Raw genomic sequence first — 15,246 nt, 5'->3', positions numbered from 1 at the left:
CCTTGCACTCATTGGATGTGCGTAGGGCAATCCTTTTCTACCTCCAGAGAACTAGGTCGTTTAGGAAAGTTGATAGTCTTTTTGTTTGTTACTCGGGCTCTTGCAAAGGGAAGTCAGCCACTCCTCAGTCTATTTCGAGGTGGGTTACGATGGCTGTGAAGACTTGTTATGCACTCTCTAATGTTGACTGTCCTCTAGAGGTTCGAGCACATTCCACCAGGGCTCAAGCGTCGTCTGCGGCCTTCTTGAGAAGTATCCCTATCCGGGACATTAGCAGAGCGGCTACGTGGTCCTCTTCGGAGACCTTCACCAAGCACTACGCCTTGGATACGTTGGAGCGTAAGGAAGCGGCTGTTGGTCAAGCTGTCCTGCAATCGCTTTTTGCATAAGAAGCATACCCTCCTCCAAGGTAAGCAGCTTGCTAGTCTCCCATGTGGGACTGCACAGAAGACGGACAATGAAAACAGAATTTCGCTTACCGTAACTGCTGTTCATTGACGTCTTCTGTGCAGGCACACATACCCTCCCTCCTGCTCTGCTATGCTTCCTCCAGTTGTCAAATTTTTTTCTGGGGGTCGGCAGCACAGGAGAAACTGGAGGGTGGGGGGGTACCCACCGGATGCGATATTGGCAGGAAGGGCCGCGCAGGCGCACTATCCGGTTGGGCGCCCCCTAGTGGACGTTTAGCTAAAGAAAAAAGATCCGGTCGGCAGGCCTGCGCATGCGCAGTCCCATGTGTGCCTGCACAGAAGACGTCAATGAACAGCAGTTACGGTAAGCGAAACTCTGTTATATACATGGCATGCTTCTAGCTTTCAAGGCAGGTTATACCTCTTTTGTGCAGATGCTGACATTCTACTATGGCCTTGGATCAAACACTGAATGTATTTTCTCTCTTGCTGCAGGCAGATGACGTTGCTAGTGGCAAATGAAGATTCCAGCTATATGCCAGCTAGGATTGTGGTGATGGGAGGAGAGAATACATCCAGCATTACTACTGAGCTCAATACTGTGAGTGCCACAGCCTCCCTCTAAGGCCTGCTCTTACCTTGACAGGGAGATGCATGAGTTGGAAGGCTTTACACTGAAAATTCTACACCATGTTGAGATTCAACTATTTCACAGAGTATGCTTGAGAGACTGCCTGCCTCCAAATTGCTGTGTTTCACTCCCTCCTGCCTGCGCCATCTTTGGTGATGGCAGCATAGGGAGTTAGGGGGTTGTGGGACAGAAGCAAGCTGCCCTGTTTCATTTCCAGTCTGCTTATCAATTAGAAATGTCTCAGCAACTAACTACATATTGCTCATCAGAAACTCATTGGAACAGTCTTGCATAGCTATGCAAACCCCATTTGGATCACAAATTCACTGTGCCGATGGCAAGAACAATGAGATTAGACTTGATTGTGTGCTGAGGAATGCAACTTAAAGTGCCATGGTGATTCTATGGGAATTGTAGTTCTGTGATTCAACTTGTAGAACACCTCAAAGAATTCTAGAAGTATCTTTTATTTACCTTGAAATGTACATACTTGAAATACATGCTGTTTTGTGTAGAAATGGATTAGTGGGACCTGCCCTCAGTGCCCCCCTTCCGTTTATGAGTTGAAGTAAATATCTGACACAAATGCTGATTTGTGGGGAAATGTATGCACTTCATATATGCATCCTTTGCCCATCTGTTGGTATGATTGGAAAATAGGTTCCAGAGCCTTTTGGTAAGCTTGCTTGCAGATCTATATTGTAGATGTTGGTCTTCAGAAGAGGTAATGATTGCTACTTGCCAGTGACTTTAGCCAGCTGAAGGTTTCAGGGTATAGGAAGAGTTCATCATTGTGCTTTCTGTGCGGTTCCACATGGGAACTGGGCATGCGCAGGCCAGCTGTGGACATTCTAAAGCTTCAGTGGTGCGAGATGCTTGCCTAGCCTTTTTGTACACTTTCCCCCTAGGCACAGCTGTAAAAGGTGGGGCAAGCAACTCCCTCTCTCAGTTCTTCTTTAGCTGCTGCTGAAGAAAGAAGTGTCTTTGCTCCACTCCTCAATTCCTACCTTTCGATGAGAGTTCAGGCCTTTGGATCCATGGCTTCTAAGGCACTTTTCAAGAAGTGTATACCTTGTGGTACCAAGATGGCCCAATTGGATGGGCATGACAAATGTTTGTTATGTCTGGGCGAGGGCCATGATACCTTACAGTCTGCCATCTGTAAACAGTTTACTCCCAAAGCGCACCATAAAAGGGCATTGTGATTGAAAGCAGCTCTTTGGTAGTCAGTCCAAAGAGTTTTATTAGAGACTTCCAAAGTCTCTAACAATGCTGCAGATAAAGGGCCGCAGCACCCAGAATGGGCCTCCTCAGTTCCTTCAGCATGCTTGGTGCCTGTTACCGCTGAGAAGGACCAATCGGTTCCAATTGCTTATTCGATGGTTCCACTTCGGTTCCAATCAGAGCAACATTCAAAAAAGGCTAAGCTCAAAGCAAACCATGCTGATAAATTGTCGACTTTGAAGTCACGAAAGGGAGGGGGGATTCCTCTTCAGCTCTAACCACATTGGTTGCATTGAGTTTGCCCAGGATTCTGAGAACTCCATCTCCAACCTCCAGACAGTGTTCTACTTTGATTCCAACCCTTTCAGACATTTTTCATTTCCCTTGGTCAGACACCCTCCTATACGTGTTTCCCCCACTCCATCTTATGATGCTGACACTCGGCAAAATGATGAGGGAAGGTTCCTCAGCAACTGTAATAGCCTCTTACTGCCTGAAGCAAGCCTGGTTTGCCACTCTGTTTCAAATGGTGAAGGGCAGAATCTACCAATTTCCCCTAACACTGCACCTGCTATAGGACAATGTGGTTCTCCACCACAACCTAGGCACTCTGAAACTGACAGCCTGGTTCATATTCCCCCTAGACTGAATTTCTCTTCCCCAGTCAAGAAGGTCTTGTGGGAAGCTAGGAAACCATCCACCAGGACATCATATCTGGCCAAATGGAAAAGATTTTCTCTTTGGGCTGCAGGCAACAACTTGAACCTGGTCTCAGCCTCATTACCATCTGTTTAGCACTATTTGATCCAGTTAAAGGATCAAGGTTTGGCTAATTCCTTCGTTAAAGTCCACCTAGAAGCTATTTCAGCCTACTATGACAACATGAATGGGAAATCTCTGTTTGCCCAGCCTCAATGCAGGTTCTTTCTCAGAGGGTTGGCAAACCTATATCCTCCAGCATCCAGGCCTATTCCACAGTGGAATCTTTCCTTGGTGCTTGCTTCAATCATGCATAAACCTTTTGAACCCCTAGCTACCTGCTCCCTTAAGGTTCTTTCTGGTTACTCCTTTCTGGTTACTATAACATCTGCTAGGAGGGTGACCTGTAACAACAGTTACAGGTAAGAGCAACCCTGTTTTCTGCTGGGGAGTGAGTGTCCCACCCTCATGATATCACACAGATACAGTTGAGTTGTGAGCTGTGCTGAGATCTTTGTGCCTGTTTGCATTCAGACTGGTGCCTGACCAGAATTTGAGAGATTATATTACAGGGAATATCAGTGACTAGAGATGGTCTAGCAGAAGGCAGCTAGCCATGTTTCATGCTCACCCTTACCAGTTGATGCCTTTGGGAGTATTTAGAGAACCTGAGCATGCTCAAAGGCTCTTTACTTCTGGGAATGGGACATTCTTGGTTTTATGATGGTTCACAAAAGCTGGATAACATTTTAATACCCCTAAAAAGATCAAGACCACTTGAAAAGGTGAATGTCCTGCGGTCATTGTACTTTGCACTAGACGTAGCACCACCTTCATTTAATCTCCCTCTTCATTTCATTTGTGAGGAACATTGTTTTTTTATGTGCTGTTCCCACAAGGTAGGCCACATGACCTTGCATTCTTTACCCTTGTATGCGAGGGGCTCTTGCTTATTTTGGTGGGAGTACAGAGGAAAAACTGAGTGGTATTGCAAGGCAAGTGATTCCATTTTTCTTTAGGACCTCTGTAGTATGGTGGGGATTTGATCCTTCTTTTTTTTTCTCAACAGGTCAATGTCATACCTTCAGCCAGCAGGGTGGTTCTTCTGGAGAACATGATTCGCTTCTGGCCCATCATACAGATCAAAATCAAACGTTGTCAGCAGGTACACTGAGTTATCTTACTTACTGCAGTGAAGCAAGCAATCAGCAGCGTCACTTTGCTGGCCTTGAGGCCTTTCTATGTGATCAGGTTTTGCACATTAAAAGAGCACATTTGGCTCTTTAGCCTAATGTGTGTTATTCACAAAGGATGGAGGCCTTGTTGTTGAAGCATAGTTTGCAGCCATTTTGTGGAGGAGGCAAAATGTCATTGAGAGCACTAGACAGGATGTTAGTTGCCTCCAGGAAGAGGGGTGCCTTATATGTGAGGGTCCTGTGTTCTCTGCAGGGTGGCATTGATACTCGTGTGCGTGGCATCGAGGTGCTGGGCCCCAAGCCCACCTTCTGGCCCATCTTCAAGGAGCAGCTGTGCCGGCGCACGTTCTTGTTCTACACTACCAAGGCACACACCTGGTGCCAGGAAATCTCAGAAGATCGGATGCAGCTGCTGCAGCTCTTCAACAGGTATCCTTGTCCTTCTTCTGGGGCTGCAGAGTGTTGTGGTGCCCTGAGAGCCTCGTGCCTGTAGGCCCAGGATGGAGAGGTCTCACCCACGTCTGGGTCCCAGGCCACAGGATGAACAGGAAGAGCTTAGCAGCTTTAAGGAGGGATGCTCCCTGCTAAAATGCCAATTCCCAGCACCCACTCAGTTGCCAGGCTTAATTCACAATATCCACCCTCAACATCCCCACTCCCTACATGGGCCACCGTAAGAGCTCTCATCTCTTACCCAGTGTATGCCTCATCCAATCCAGACATCCCTACAGACAGGCTATCCAGGCTTTTATCTACAGTTGTAGCTCACACAGCACCTCTTTGCTGTTGCAGGTTGAACAGTGCTCTGCGCCATGAGCAGGTGTTTGCTGATCGCTTCCTTCCTGACGATGAGGCTGCTCAGGCCTTGGGCAAGACCTGCTGGGATGCTCTGATCACCCCCTTGGTGCAGAGTATCACCTCTCCAGGTACCGGATCTCCTTCCTGGCAGGGACCCTTGGCTGGCGTGGTTGCCCATCCCTCCCGCTAGTTGACTTGTCTTCTTCCTGGCCTTCCAGACCCCAGTGGTGTCAGCCCCCTGTCGTGGCTTCTGAGCCAATACCTGGAGAATTTAAAGGCAGCCCCAGGTGCCAAGAAACAAGCATCCATTTTCAATTCCCGTGTGCGACGACTGAGCCACCTGCTGGTGCACGTGGACTCCAGTAGCCCTGAGCCTGAGGAGCTGAAGCCCCCAGTGAAATCCAGTGAGTGTCATCCCAGGGGCCAGACAGACAAGGCAGCGGAAAGGGCAAGTCTTCCTTTCCATTCCAAGTGGAAGATAGGGTGGGGTAACAGTGGGGGGAGCCCCTGATGTCTAGGTAGGTTTTGTTGTTTCCAGAATGGCAGAGTCAAGAAGATGGGGCTGCAAGAAGCCGGTATGTGGGTGGTGTGGGAGTCCTGTACAGAAGAACGGAAGCTGGGAGCTAATGGGGAGGCATGTGATTCTGGCGGGTGGGAGAGGAATTCCCACCAAGTTTTCAAAGCCCACTAGGCCCGAGGTGTGTGTCAGCAGTACTGTTTGAAGACCTTGGTTCCCTGTCCATGCTGTGTAATGCCCTCTTTGCAGATGGCAAGAATGGAAAGAGCAAGGAGTCGAGTTCTGGGGCCGCCAAGCCAGTAGAGAAGAAAGCCAGCAGCACAACCGGCATCACCCAGTGCTGGAAAGAAGTGGTCCAGCAGCAGGTAGGGGCTGCTGAGCAGGAGCGTGAGTGGGCATGCGGGCAGTGGGACGGGGTGCAGGGCTTGCCCAGATGTTCATGATGCAAGTTGATGTTTTCATATTGACACCTGCCATGACTTTTGGTGCGGGTGTGTATTAGGGAGCAGTTGCGAGTTCCTTTCTCTGCCTTGCTAAGGAAATCTTGGGGGTGCAGCATCAGAAACCCTGAGGCTGTCTGACAGGGCTGGATCTCTGTGGGGAAGAGGCTGCTGGGCCCCAGTCTTGGTGTCATGCTGGATTTTTAGGGCCCCTTGTGACTTTTTAGGGCAAACTGTGACTTAGCTCCCCCCACCCCATTCAACATACTTACACCAGTGTATCGAAACATCAACTGGCTTGTTCCAAGGACTGCAGTCCTAAGAACGCTTACCTGGGAGTAAATCCCATAGTGGGACTTACTTCTGAGTAGGCATGGAAGACTTGCATAGGAGGCACGCTGGTTTGGCTCCCTCTGAGTCCTGCACCTGGGACCCCTGTGGCTGCCTGTGGCTTTCTAGCTCTTTTGGCCTCCCCCCGCTCTGGCACCCTGGGCTGGGCAATCACCGAGGCTTGTGTCTAGCAGGCAGGCCAGCCTTGGGGACTTAGCTGGGGCTTATTTTTGTTTCAAAGTTCCTTCTCCCATCTTGTAGCCCTCCCGCGGGCTCCCTTGGCAGCTTACACGACAATGAAAAGCTTGATTACGATAGGAAAAGAAAGCATAGAGGGAAATCAGTGAAAACAGGCTGTTGCTTACCTGTTCCCAAAACTTTCAAAAATCTGACTTGTGACAGCATGGCAGTTGTCCTTGGCCGCTGCAGAAGCCTTGCTGCGGAGGGAAGGGACTTGGGGACTTCCAGGACGCCCTCGTAGGGTTGCTGACTGGTTTCCTCTGCTTGTGCTGTTCCGTCTAGGTGAAGCGGTTCCTGGAGTCCTCGTGGCAGGCCCCGGACTTCGTGGAGCAATATTGCAACATCTACCTGCGCCTCCGCACTGCCATGGAGGAGCTTTTTGGGCAGCAGATGTCCTTCATGCTTGCCCTGCGCCAGGGCTTCTCTGGGGGACTGCTGCAGCTCTCTTTCCTGACTGCCATGCACGTGAGTCAGGGCGGATAGGGGCTGGGGCCGAGGGGCCGAGCCTGTCCTCGGGTCTTAGCAGCTGGAAGAAGTGAGCTTGGCTCCAAACCCTAAGCCTGACCATTAACCTCCCCTTGTCTCCAGGGGTTTCTTTGCCTACCTCCAAGCTCCCCAAGTGAGCACAGGCTGGTCACATACCGTCTCTCCTCCTGGGCTTCAGGCCCCAGGGAAACCACACCAAGCCTTTCCGTAGAGTTCTTCCTGCTTGTCTGGTGGGAGGAGTTCCTCACCAGTCTCCCCTGGCCTCTCCCTGGCTCATACGGCTTCTCCTGTTCTGGGATCTCCAGGTGAGCGAGCAGTTTGCCCGTTACATCGACGTGTGGATCCAAGAGAGCTGGGCAGACTCGGGCAACGCAGAGACTCTGCGGCGCCTGCAGCAGAGCCTGGAGCCTGTTCTCTTCCTGTCTGGTCTGGAACTGGCCAACACCTTTGAGCATTTCTACCGGTGAGAAAGAGATGCAGAATGGGGAGAGGGAGCGATGCTGCTCCTGCTGGTGGAGAGGAGGGAGGCATTAGGCAGGACATGCTGGGAAAGTGATGGCAAAGCACTTCATGGGATGGATGATGATGGGTAGGGGGTCCTTTGTGGGGGGAGGAAGGGAAAAGGTCTGTGGTCCAGGCAAGGCAGTGGGGGCCTGTGGGAACGAGTTGCGGCAGAGCGAAGCGTCCATGGTCCTCCTCCTTCCTCCAGGTACTACCTGGGCGACCGGCTGCTGTCCCAGGGCAAGACGTGGCTGGAGAGTGCTGTGGTGGAGCACATTGGGCTCTGCTTCCCCAACCGTTTCCCCCAGCAGATGCTGAAGAACCTGAGCGAGCTGGAGGAGGAGCAGCAGCAGTTTCACCTCTTCCAGCTGCAGCAGCTCGACAAACATCTGCTGGAACTGGACCAGGATGGGAAATACGGGGAGGAAGAAGAGGATGAGGGAGCGGTGAGTGAGAAGGGGGGGGGGCTGTGTGAAGACCCAGTTGTCAGTCCCTTGAGCCCAGAAGACCTTTGGCTTCCGAGTCCTCTTCCCTGGCCCCAGTAGTGGCTGCCTTGGGACCCGTTGCTGTCCTTCAGAGCTACTGCTGGACACGGGTTCTGTTGCTCTCCCAGGTAACGAAGGAGGAGCTGAACGGGCAGGAGGAAGAGTCAGAGGTGAAGGTGCTGGCGCTGTCTCCACGCTGCTGGACCATCTCCCCGCTCTGCTACCTGGAGGAGCCTGCCAGATTTTTCCCACCATCCCTCAGTCAGCACTTGGGCAGGTTTGCTGACTTCTATACCCAGAGTGAGTGTGGGGCTTTCAGAGTCCAGCAGAGCTGAGAAGGTGGTTTGCACAGGTCTATCTGGCTCCCTTGGGCTTGGTTGATAGTGGACAAATCAATGCCGCTCGAGTTACAGGCTCTAAAATGGGGAAGAGCCTCCAAACCAGGAAATGACTGGCATCGAACTCTGGCATCGAACTCTGTATAGTCTTTGTAAGCCGAATTTCCAAGAGAAGGAGCGTCGAAGGCTTTTCTTTAGAGGGAACGTGCTCACTAGAGCATCTGAAGCCCGCCCCGCCCCGCCCCCCCCCCCCCCCCGCCGTGCTCATGCCAGTTCAGATCCTTCCCCAGCACATCCTGTCCCTGTGTAATGGAAGGGAGAACATGGTTGTGCTCTTGGGAGGAGAGTTAGCGTAGCCATGGGGGAGTGCCTTCCCTCTCACATTTTCACCCCACCCTTTTGGCCAGTGGCCCTTGAGTCTACTGTATGGTAAGATCTGGTGTCTTGATGTCTCTGGCACAGAGAGTGGCCACAAGGCAGTGGCTTGCGTGCAGAAAATCCAGGTTTCAGTCCTGGCATTTCTTGTCCAAAGGAGCTTGGGTAGGTGGGAAACGTGCGACCTGCGTGGAGAGAGCTGTGGCCAGGCAGAGCCAGGTGGTAGTGAGCTAAAGGGACCAATGGTCTGATGGGATAAGGCAGCTTCAAATGACGCATCCTTTGTAACACGTAGTTCAGCCTGTGTTTGAGTACTTGAAGAAGGGGGGTGGGGTGGGGAGCACAATCCCGCTGGTGGAGTTCTCCTCGACTGAACCTTTTTCTTGTTTAGGTCAGAGCCGTTTTGGACTGGAGCACACGAAGCCACGGCGTTTACAGTGGACATGGCTGGGCCATGCTGAGCTGCAGTATCAGGGCTGCATCCTTCACGTGTCCACCCTGCAGATGTACATCCTTCTGTGCTTCAACAGTGTTGAGGTATGGCCTGCCTTGGTTCACTCTGTCTTTCACTATGGCTTTGTATGACTTGAACAATATCCAGTACGGTAGAGCACAGTCAATGTGGTTTAATGGTGGAACCTAGGATATCATGGTTCCACTCCCTGTTGTGCCACAACATTCAATGAATGACCCTTGGGCCCATCACTTTCTTTCATTATAAGTTATTTCGTAGGGTTGTTAAGATAAAGTGGCTGGGACAACCATTTGGACCTCTCAGGTCTGTAAATGTAGGATGGGATAAATGTTTTTAAAGAAAAAAATGTAGAGTTGGGTGGACAAAAATGTCCTCTGAACTTTATGTAGTAGTGTTTAAGTTATGCAGCATGAAGAATGATCCATTCTGATTCTAGACATGTTTTGTTGTGAGCAATTTCTATGTTGCACACATTTGCCCTTTGTCATAGCAGGTGTAACTTTTGCTTGACAATGGGATCACAGGGGTCATTGGCCCAGTAATTGCTAGTCTTTTCAGCCAGGGAAATTACCTGGTTCACCATAGACTTTGCCTGTAAGTGACCACTGGATCCTGTTGGAACTTTTTATAGTCAGAGAATTAGTGAAAATGCAGAATCTAAGAAGATGTAACCTGAGAAAGCCTAACGTCCTTTGCTCTTGTGCATTATCAGAATCTCTATGCACTCCATATGTAGCAGTGGTGCTGAAATGGTATCCAAGCATGAGCTGGGTATTTCTGTATTATAGTGGAGAGCTCTTTAGGAGCTCTTGTTTGCCCATGTAAATCATTGTCTTCCAGATTGGTCAGTGTAGCCTCTGTCTCCAGAGAGCCTCCACCTTGCAAGTAGGGATTTGACTGTATCTGCAGTATTTCTTGGGGAGACGGTGAGAATCCCCTATCAACAGATATCTTGGTATTCCTTTTTGGTCTGTCTGCATACTAATCCCCCCTCTTGCTTTTCCTCTTGGTAATAGGAGGTTTCTGTGGAGACCTTGTTACAAGCCACCAATCTCTCCCCTGTCCTCCTTGGTCATGCACTGAAACCTCTCACAAAGGAGAATGGTATCTTGTCTCAGAATCAGAGTAAGTATAGAAGCTCCCAAAGAAATGGGGTAGGGTGAGGGAAGGAGAGGAGACTTTGATCCATTTGGCCATGTTTGCATGACCTCGGCCCTGTGAAGCAAGTGAGGTTTTTCCTGTCAGCTAGTTTAATGGAGCAGTTGACCACACCTCATGGAGGTCAAGCTGTGCTGTTAATCCAAAAAGCTGGAAAGCCTCCGGATGTTGTGAAGACGTCTTGTTTTTTGGTTCCAGGTATCTTGAGGCTCAATGAGGGGACATTGACCCAGATGTCAGGCCAGCGTCTATGGCTGTTGCCCAAACAGACATACTTGAATGTGGAGGAAAATGAAGGCAGTGCTCTTGAGAAGAAGAGGAACATCATCTGCTGCCTCCTCATTCAGATCCTGAAAGAGGAAAAGGAGATACACATTGACAATCTGGTCTTCAGGGTATGGAGTGCAAGGCCTCTGCCCTTTGTAATTGAGTACAGCTGCCCAGCCAAAGCAGGATTAATTTGCTTTCTGCCTCTCTCAGGTGATTGATGCCTGCCAGAAATGGGAGTCCAGCACAGCTCTGAAATTCTTGAGCTTTTGCTGCAGTAGCACTGATGTCCTGTCCTGTATCCTTCATCTGCTAAGTCAAGGCTACATCCGGCGCCAGGAAGACAGTCCTCAGCTCCTGGAGTATGTTTCCACTGAGCCCTCTACACCTCATCGGGGCCAAGCTCAGCTAATTTTTCAGAATGCTGATTGCCAGAATAAAAAAAGCCCTTCTCGGCCAGATGCGGACAAGAAGTTTTCTCCTTTCAGGTAACATCATATATAAATGTATAGTGCACAGCAGGAACAGGAGCCCATCTACATGCTGTTGATAAGGCCTTTTCCTCTGACAGATTAGATACCTTCAGCCTTGGCACGGAAGAGGTTTTGATGGAGACAGTGCTGTTGCCCAGAGGACGCACAATGAGCCAAGAAGAAGTTGAGGTGCTGATGACCCAGACTGTACGGAGGGTCTCAGATACTCTCAGTTTGTCTGCAGACATAGCCCAGCACCTGCTTATACACTGTAAATGGAATGTAGACGTGCTCATTCAGCGCTATTCCGAGGACCCAGAGCTGCTGCTGTTTTCCTCAGGGCTGCAAGTGCGAAATCCCCAGCCACCCTTGGACCCTGTTACCCACTGTCCAGTATGTGTGAATCAGCTGACTCCAGAAGACAATTCACCTGTCCTCTGCTGCATGCACTATTGCTGTAAGGTAAAGATTGGCTCCCTCTACTCTCCAGTTGGTAGATACCGGACAGCAGTTCTGTGCATTAGAAACTGTGAAGGTATTCTATGTCCCTGTTTTTCTCTTTCTCTCAGTGGCTAGCCAGATGGCCTTAGAAGGCTAACAGGCAGGTAGCAGATGCCAAAGGCCACCCCCCCACACACACACAGTTGCCTTTGCACATGAAAGTAACATTTAGTCATTGAGTCTTTTAGTTATTAACGGACTTTTCCTCTGTGACATTGTCTAATCCCCTTTTAAGGCCAATTAGTGGCTGTTACTACCTCCTCTGGCAGTGAATTCCACAAGTTAATTTATGAAGAAATACTTCTTGTTGTGATTTGATTCAAATGAACCAGACGGCTTCCTTCCCTTTGGGCAGCTGCATGTGATGGTGATATTGTACAAATCTCTAAATCTAATCAATGTCTTCCCCCCCATGTTGATTTTAACTAGGCCTGCTGGAATGAATACTTGGCAACTCGGATTGAACAAAACCTGATTCTGAATTGCACGTGTCCCATCTCTGATTGCCCTGCACAACCCACCACTGACTTCATCTGCTCCCTCATTTCATCTAAAGAGGACATTGCCAAGGTAGGCATAGTAATTATAATCTGGTAAGGGATCAACCACCCTAGGTTTGAGCTCCTGTTTTGTATTCATGATGATTATATACTTAGAAAATAACTTATTCCAGTGATTCTGAATTGCCCATTAATTATTTGTTTAAAACATTTCTATGCTTCCTTTCTACCCAAGCAGGGTCCCCAAGGCAGCGAACATCAAAACATTTCATCATTAAAACATTTAAAATAAAATGTATATTTAAAATTCAATAAAAACATATAACACCACAATCAGGGAGAAGGGCATGTTATTGAGGGTATGCCAGACAAAACAAAAAGTCTTTGCTCACTGGCAGAAGACGACAATAGAGAGAGACAGTCTAATCTCTCTGGAGAGTGCTGAGTTTTGTCACCATGACCAAGAAGGCCCTTTCTTAGGTTGCCTCTCTAGCTAAGATGGCAGGGGTACCTGAAGCAGACTCTGCGAAGAAGACTGGAGTGGTCAGGTAGGTTCTTACTAGAGAAGGCAATCCTTAAGATCCATTACAGTTCAGGTTGCTTGTTGAGACTACCTTGTTGTTGGCAGCATATCCCACAGAACACCATCTGGAGCACTTCTTTCTGCAGATAACTTGCTTGCTGCTCTTTGTTACATGCTATATTCTGGTCCTTGTGAGTGGGTGTGGCAGACTGTTTTCATGCAGAAGGGGGTTTACTAGCCTTTCAGTCCTTTCTGTTGGGATTGAACATATGTTGTTGGGATTGAACATATCCTGACCCCCCCCCCCCAAATTAAAATCATATGCTGGGAATCCAATTTTTGGACTAAGGGCAGCTTTATTCTTTGGTTTTTATATAGTATGCAAATGGGCATATTTTGCATTATTTATTCTGATTATGCCAATTGGAAGGACGGTGGTATGCAGGGCACTGGGGTTGTTAGCAGTCGACCCTGATCCTCACGCTAATAGGGAAGCTTATAAATATGGCTATATCATGAACCTCTCTCCTCATGTGTTTTAAACACAGAAGGTACTGCCTTGTGAGGCAGGAAATGGTTGCCAACCCTTGGCAAGGGGTTGGAAAATACTGGCATGTGAGTCAAGCACCATTTTACCTTTAGTAATACCCAGGACGGTTTAATCAAACCTTTCCCATTTTATTGGCTCGCCTCCAGAGATAGCCATTAAGTTACTGTTTTTAAGCAGAAGACACCATCCTGCCCCAGGGTACGTCCCACAGTATAATTGGGCTACCCTCCACTATAGTTGAGTGTGCATGTTCTTGGATCTGAAACCCACCCTCGGACGCATGTCTGAGCTTCTCTCTGCCACAAACCGCTGTTCGCTCAAAGCTACTATCCTATGGACACCTCCTATCTTCTGGACTGGTAAATATCACCCAACCATGCACTCCTCTCCATTTTCTAGTTTGCTCTGTCTGTATGTTGTGTGCAATTTTCTGTGTATTTACTTTTGCTACCCCTTCAGTAAAAAACATTTTTGTTTGTTTTTATTAAGAGTTCTCTAGAGGAATGATCCCTGTATATAGAAGTGGAGAAATCTTGCTTAGTTACCCCCTCTTGCTGCTTCTCCTTGTATGCTAATTCCCTTAACTCACAAGGAGACCACCTATTTGGGTAGCAGGATCTTTCCCTGATCAATGGAAATCCCAGTGAATGCATACATGCACATTCCCCTTGAAGTTTTGAGGCGCCTCACGTATTTTTTCCATTGACTGCTTTAAGAGCTGTAAATTTTGAAAAAATATTCAGTTAAGGCCTTTGTAAAATACATTAGGATATGGACTTCTATATTCAGTATCGATCATTGTGATGCCTGATGTAATGTGGAATCTCAGAATATGCACAGTCCTGCTTTTGATAGATCAAGATCATGTTTCTTATTTCATGAAGAGACTATGTGGTCTTAGTAATATCTCTGCTCTGTGGCTTGAAATCTCTCTTGTTTGAGTACTTAGAATAGATTTCAGAATTAAGTCATAGAACGGGAAACTGTTTGCCCATATTTCTTAAACTAGAGCTTGTTCTTTTGGTTGTCAGCCCATATACTGAAGTTGTAAAGAACTGTAACTATCATGTCAAAATAAGTTTGAGGAGCCAAAGCCAGGAATGGAACCCATATCTCCTGAATTACATCCTACTCTTAATGATCTTCTCCAAATTCCCCCCTCTTTTTAATGAACATTTCATTATAAATTTCCAGAAGTTACTAAAACAGAAATGTTCATACAATAGCACAGAAGGCAAACGAGGCTATACAAAGACAACTGTTATACACAGATTTATTACAACAAATGCATTTCAGGATTAAATCAATGACCCATCATCATATAAGAGAATCCTGCAATGTGTAAAAATTGTATTTTCTTAATAGATTCTGTTTAATTTGCATGTTCGTCAATTGCACTAATTTGGGTATATGCCAGATTTGACTATGCCATTCTCCCATTGAAGGAGCTTTATCTGATTTCTATTTAATAGCAATTAAGATTTTTGCTGTTGAAAGCATGTTCCCAACTAATTATTGTATGTTAATACTCGGACATATTTAATATTACCAATCAGTATGACTTCAGGAGTTGATTAAATAGGGCAACTGGTTATTATAACATCAATTATGTCTACTGAATTGACTTTAATTTGGGGGCAATCCCAATATATATGTATAACATTAGTCATATCAGTATCAGTACCGCATCTACAGTGCTTCAGATCCTATCATGTAGATTTTCTTTGTTTTCTCTTAGTATAAGGTACAAAATATTATAACATTTCTCTTTAAAATAATGCTTGGCTGGAACTAATGTCTTCCATTTTTCCTTCCAATAATAGAACCCCATAAAGGCATTCCATCTCACCTTAAACTTATTCTTTGTATGGTATTTGGATTCCAGCAATATCTTTTAGACTGAAGATAATAGTCCTTTCAAATAGGCCTTATCATATAGGATTAGATCCTGCTGAGCAGTTCTTTCCCTGCCTTCTCCAAGCACCCTTTCCCTCTAAAAGCTGAGGCTGGCAATCAAGCAAACATCATGGAGAAAGTTCCACAAGGCCCTGGGAGCTGTACTAAGGAGGGGGAGTTGGGAAAAATCGCCACCATTTTTTTTTTTGCTGTTATAGGACCTTCCTTCCTTA

General features: G+C 47.6%; 1 protein-coding gene across 2 annotated transcripts in view; it reads left to right on the top strand.

Annotated features, from left to right (window-relative positions):
- Positions 1-15,246, top strand: part of LOC129332864 (cullin-9-like) — a 116,170-nt gene that overhangs the window by 80,552 nt on the left and 20,372 nt on the right. For both annotated transcript variants that reach the window (XM_054984173.1, XM_054984165.1), the window contains exons 17-32: positions 906-1,011; positions 4,034-4,129; positions 4,414-4,589; positions 4,953-5,086; positions 5,177-5,362; positions 5,725-5,840; positions 6,768-6,950; positions 7,277-7,434; positions 7,681-7,918; positions 8,086-8,257; positions 9,062-9,207; positions 10,162-10,270; positions 10,502-10,698; positions 10,784-11,058; positions 11,142-11,505; positions 11,974-12,114. In XM_054984173.1, the coding sequence (XP_054840148.1) occupies positions 906-1,011; positions 4,034-4,129; positions 4,414-4,589; positions 4,953-5,086; positions 5,177-5,362; positions 5,725-5,840; positions 6,768-6,950; positions 7,277-7,434; positions 7,681-7,918; positions 8,086-8,257; positions 9,062-9,207; positions 10,162-10,270; positions 10,502-10,698; positions 10,784-11,058; positions 11,142-11,505; positions 11,974-12,114 (2,797 nt within the window). The remainder of the gene's footprint in view (positions 1-905; positions 1,012-4,033; positions 4,130-4,413; positions 4,590-4,952; positions 5,087-5,176; positions 5,363-5,724; positions 5,841-6,767; positions 6,951-7,276; positions 7,435-7,680; positions 7,919-8,085; positions 8,258-9,061; positions 9,208-10,161; positions 10,271-10,501; positions 10,699-10,783; positions 11,059-11,141; positions 11,506-11,973; positions 12,115-15,246) is intronic.

The sequence above is a fragment of the Eublepharis macularius genome, chromosome 1 (genome assembly GCF_028583425.1).
Source record: "Eublepharis macularius isolate TG4126 chromosome 1, MPM_Emac_v1.0, whole genome shotgun sequence".
Classification (NCBI taxonomy): domain Eukaryota; kingdom Metazoa; phylum Chordata; class Lepidosauria; order Squamata; family Eublepharidae; genus Eublepharis; species Eublepharis macularius.
The sequence above is the reverse complement of the archived record's forward strand: the minus strand, read 5'-3'. Positions and strand labels throughout refer to the sequence as shown.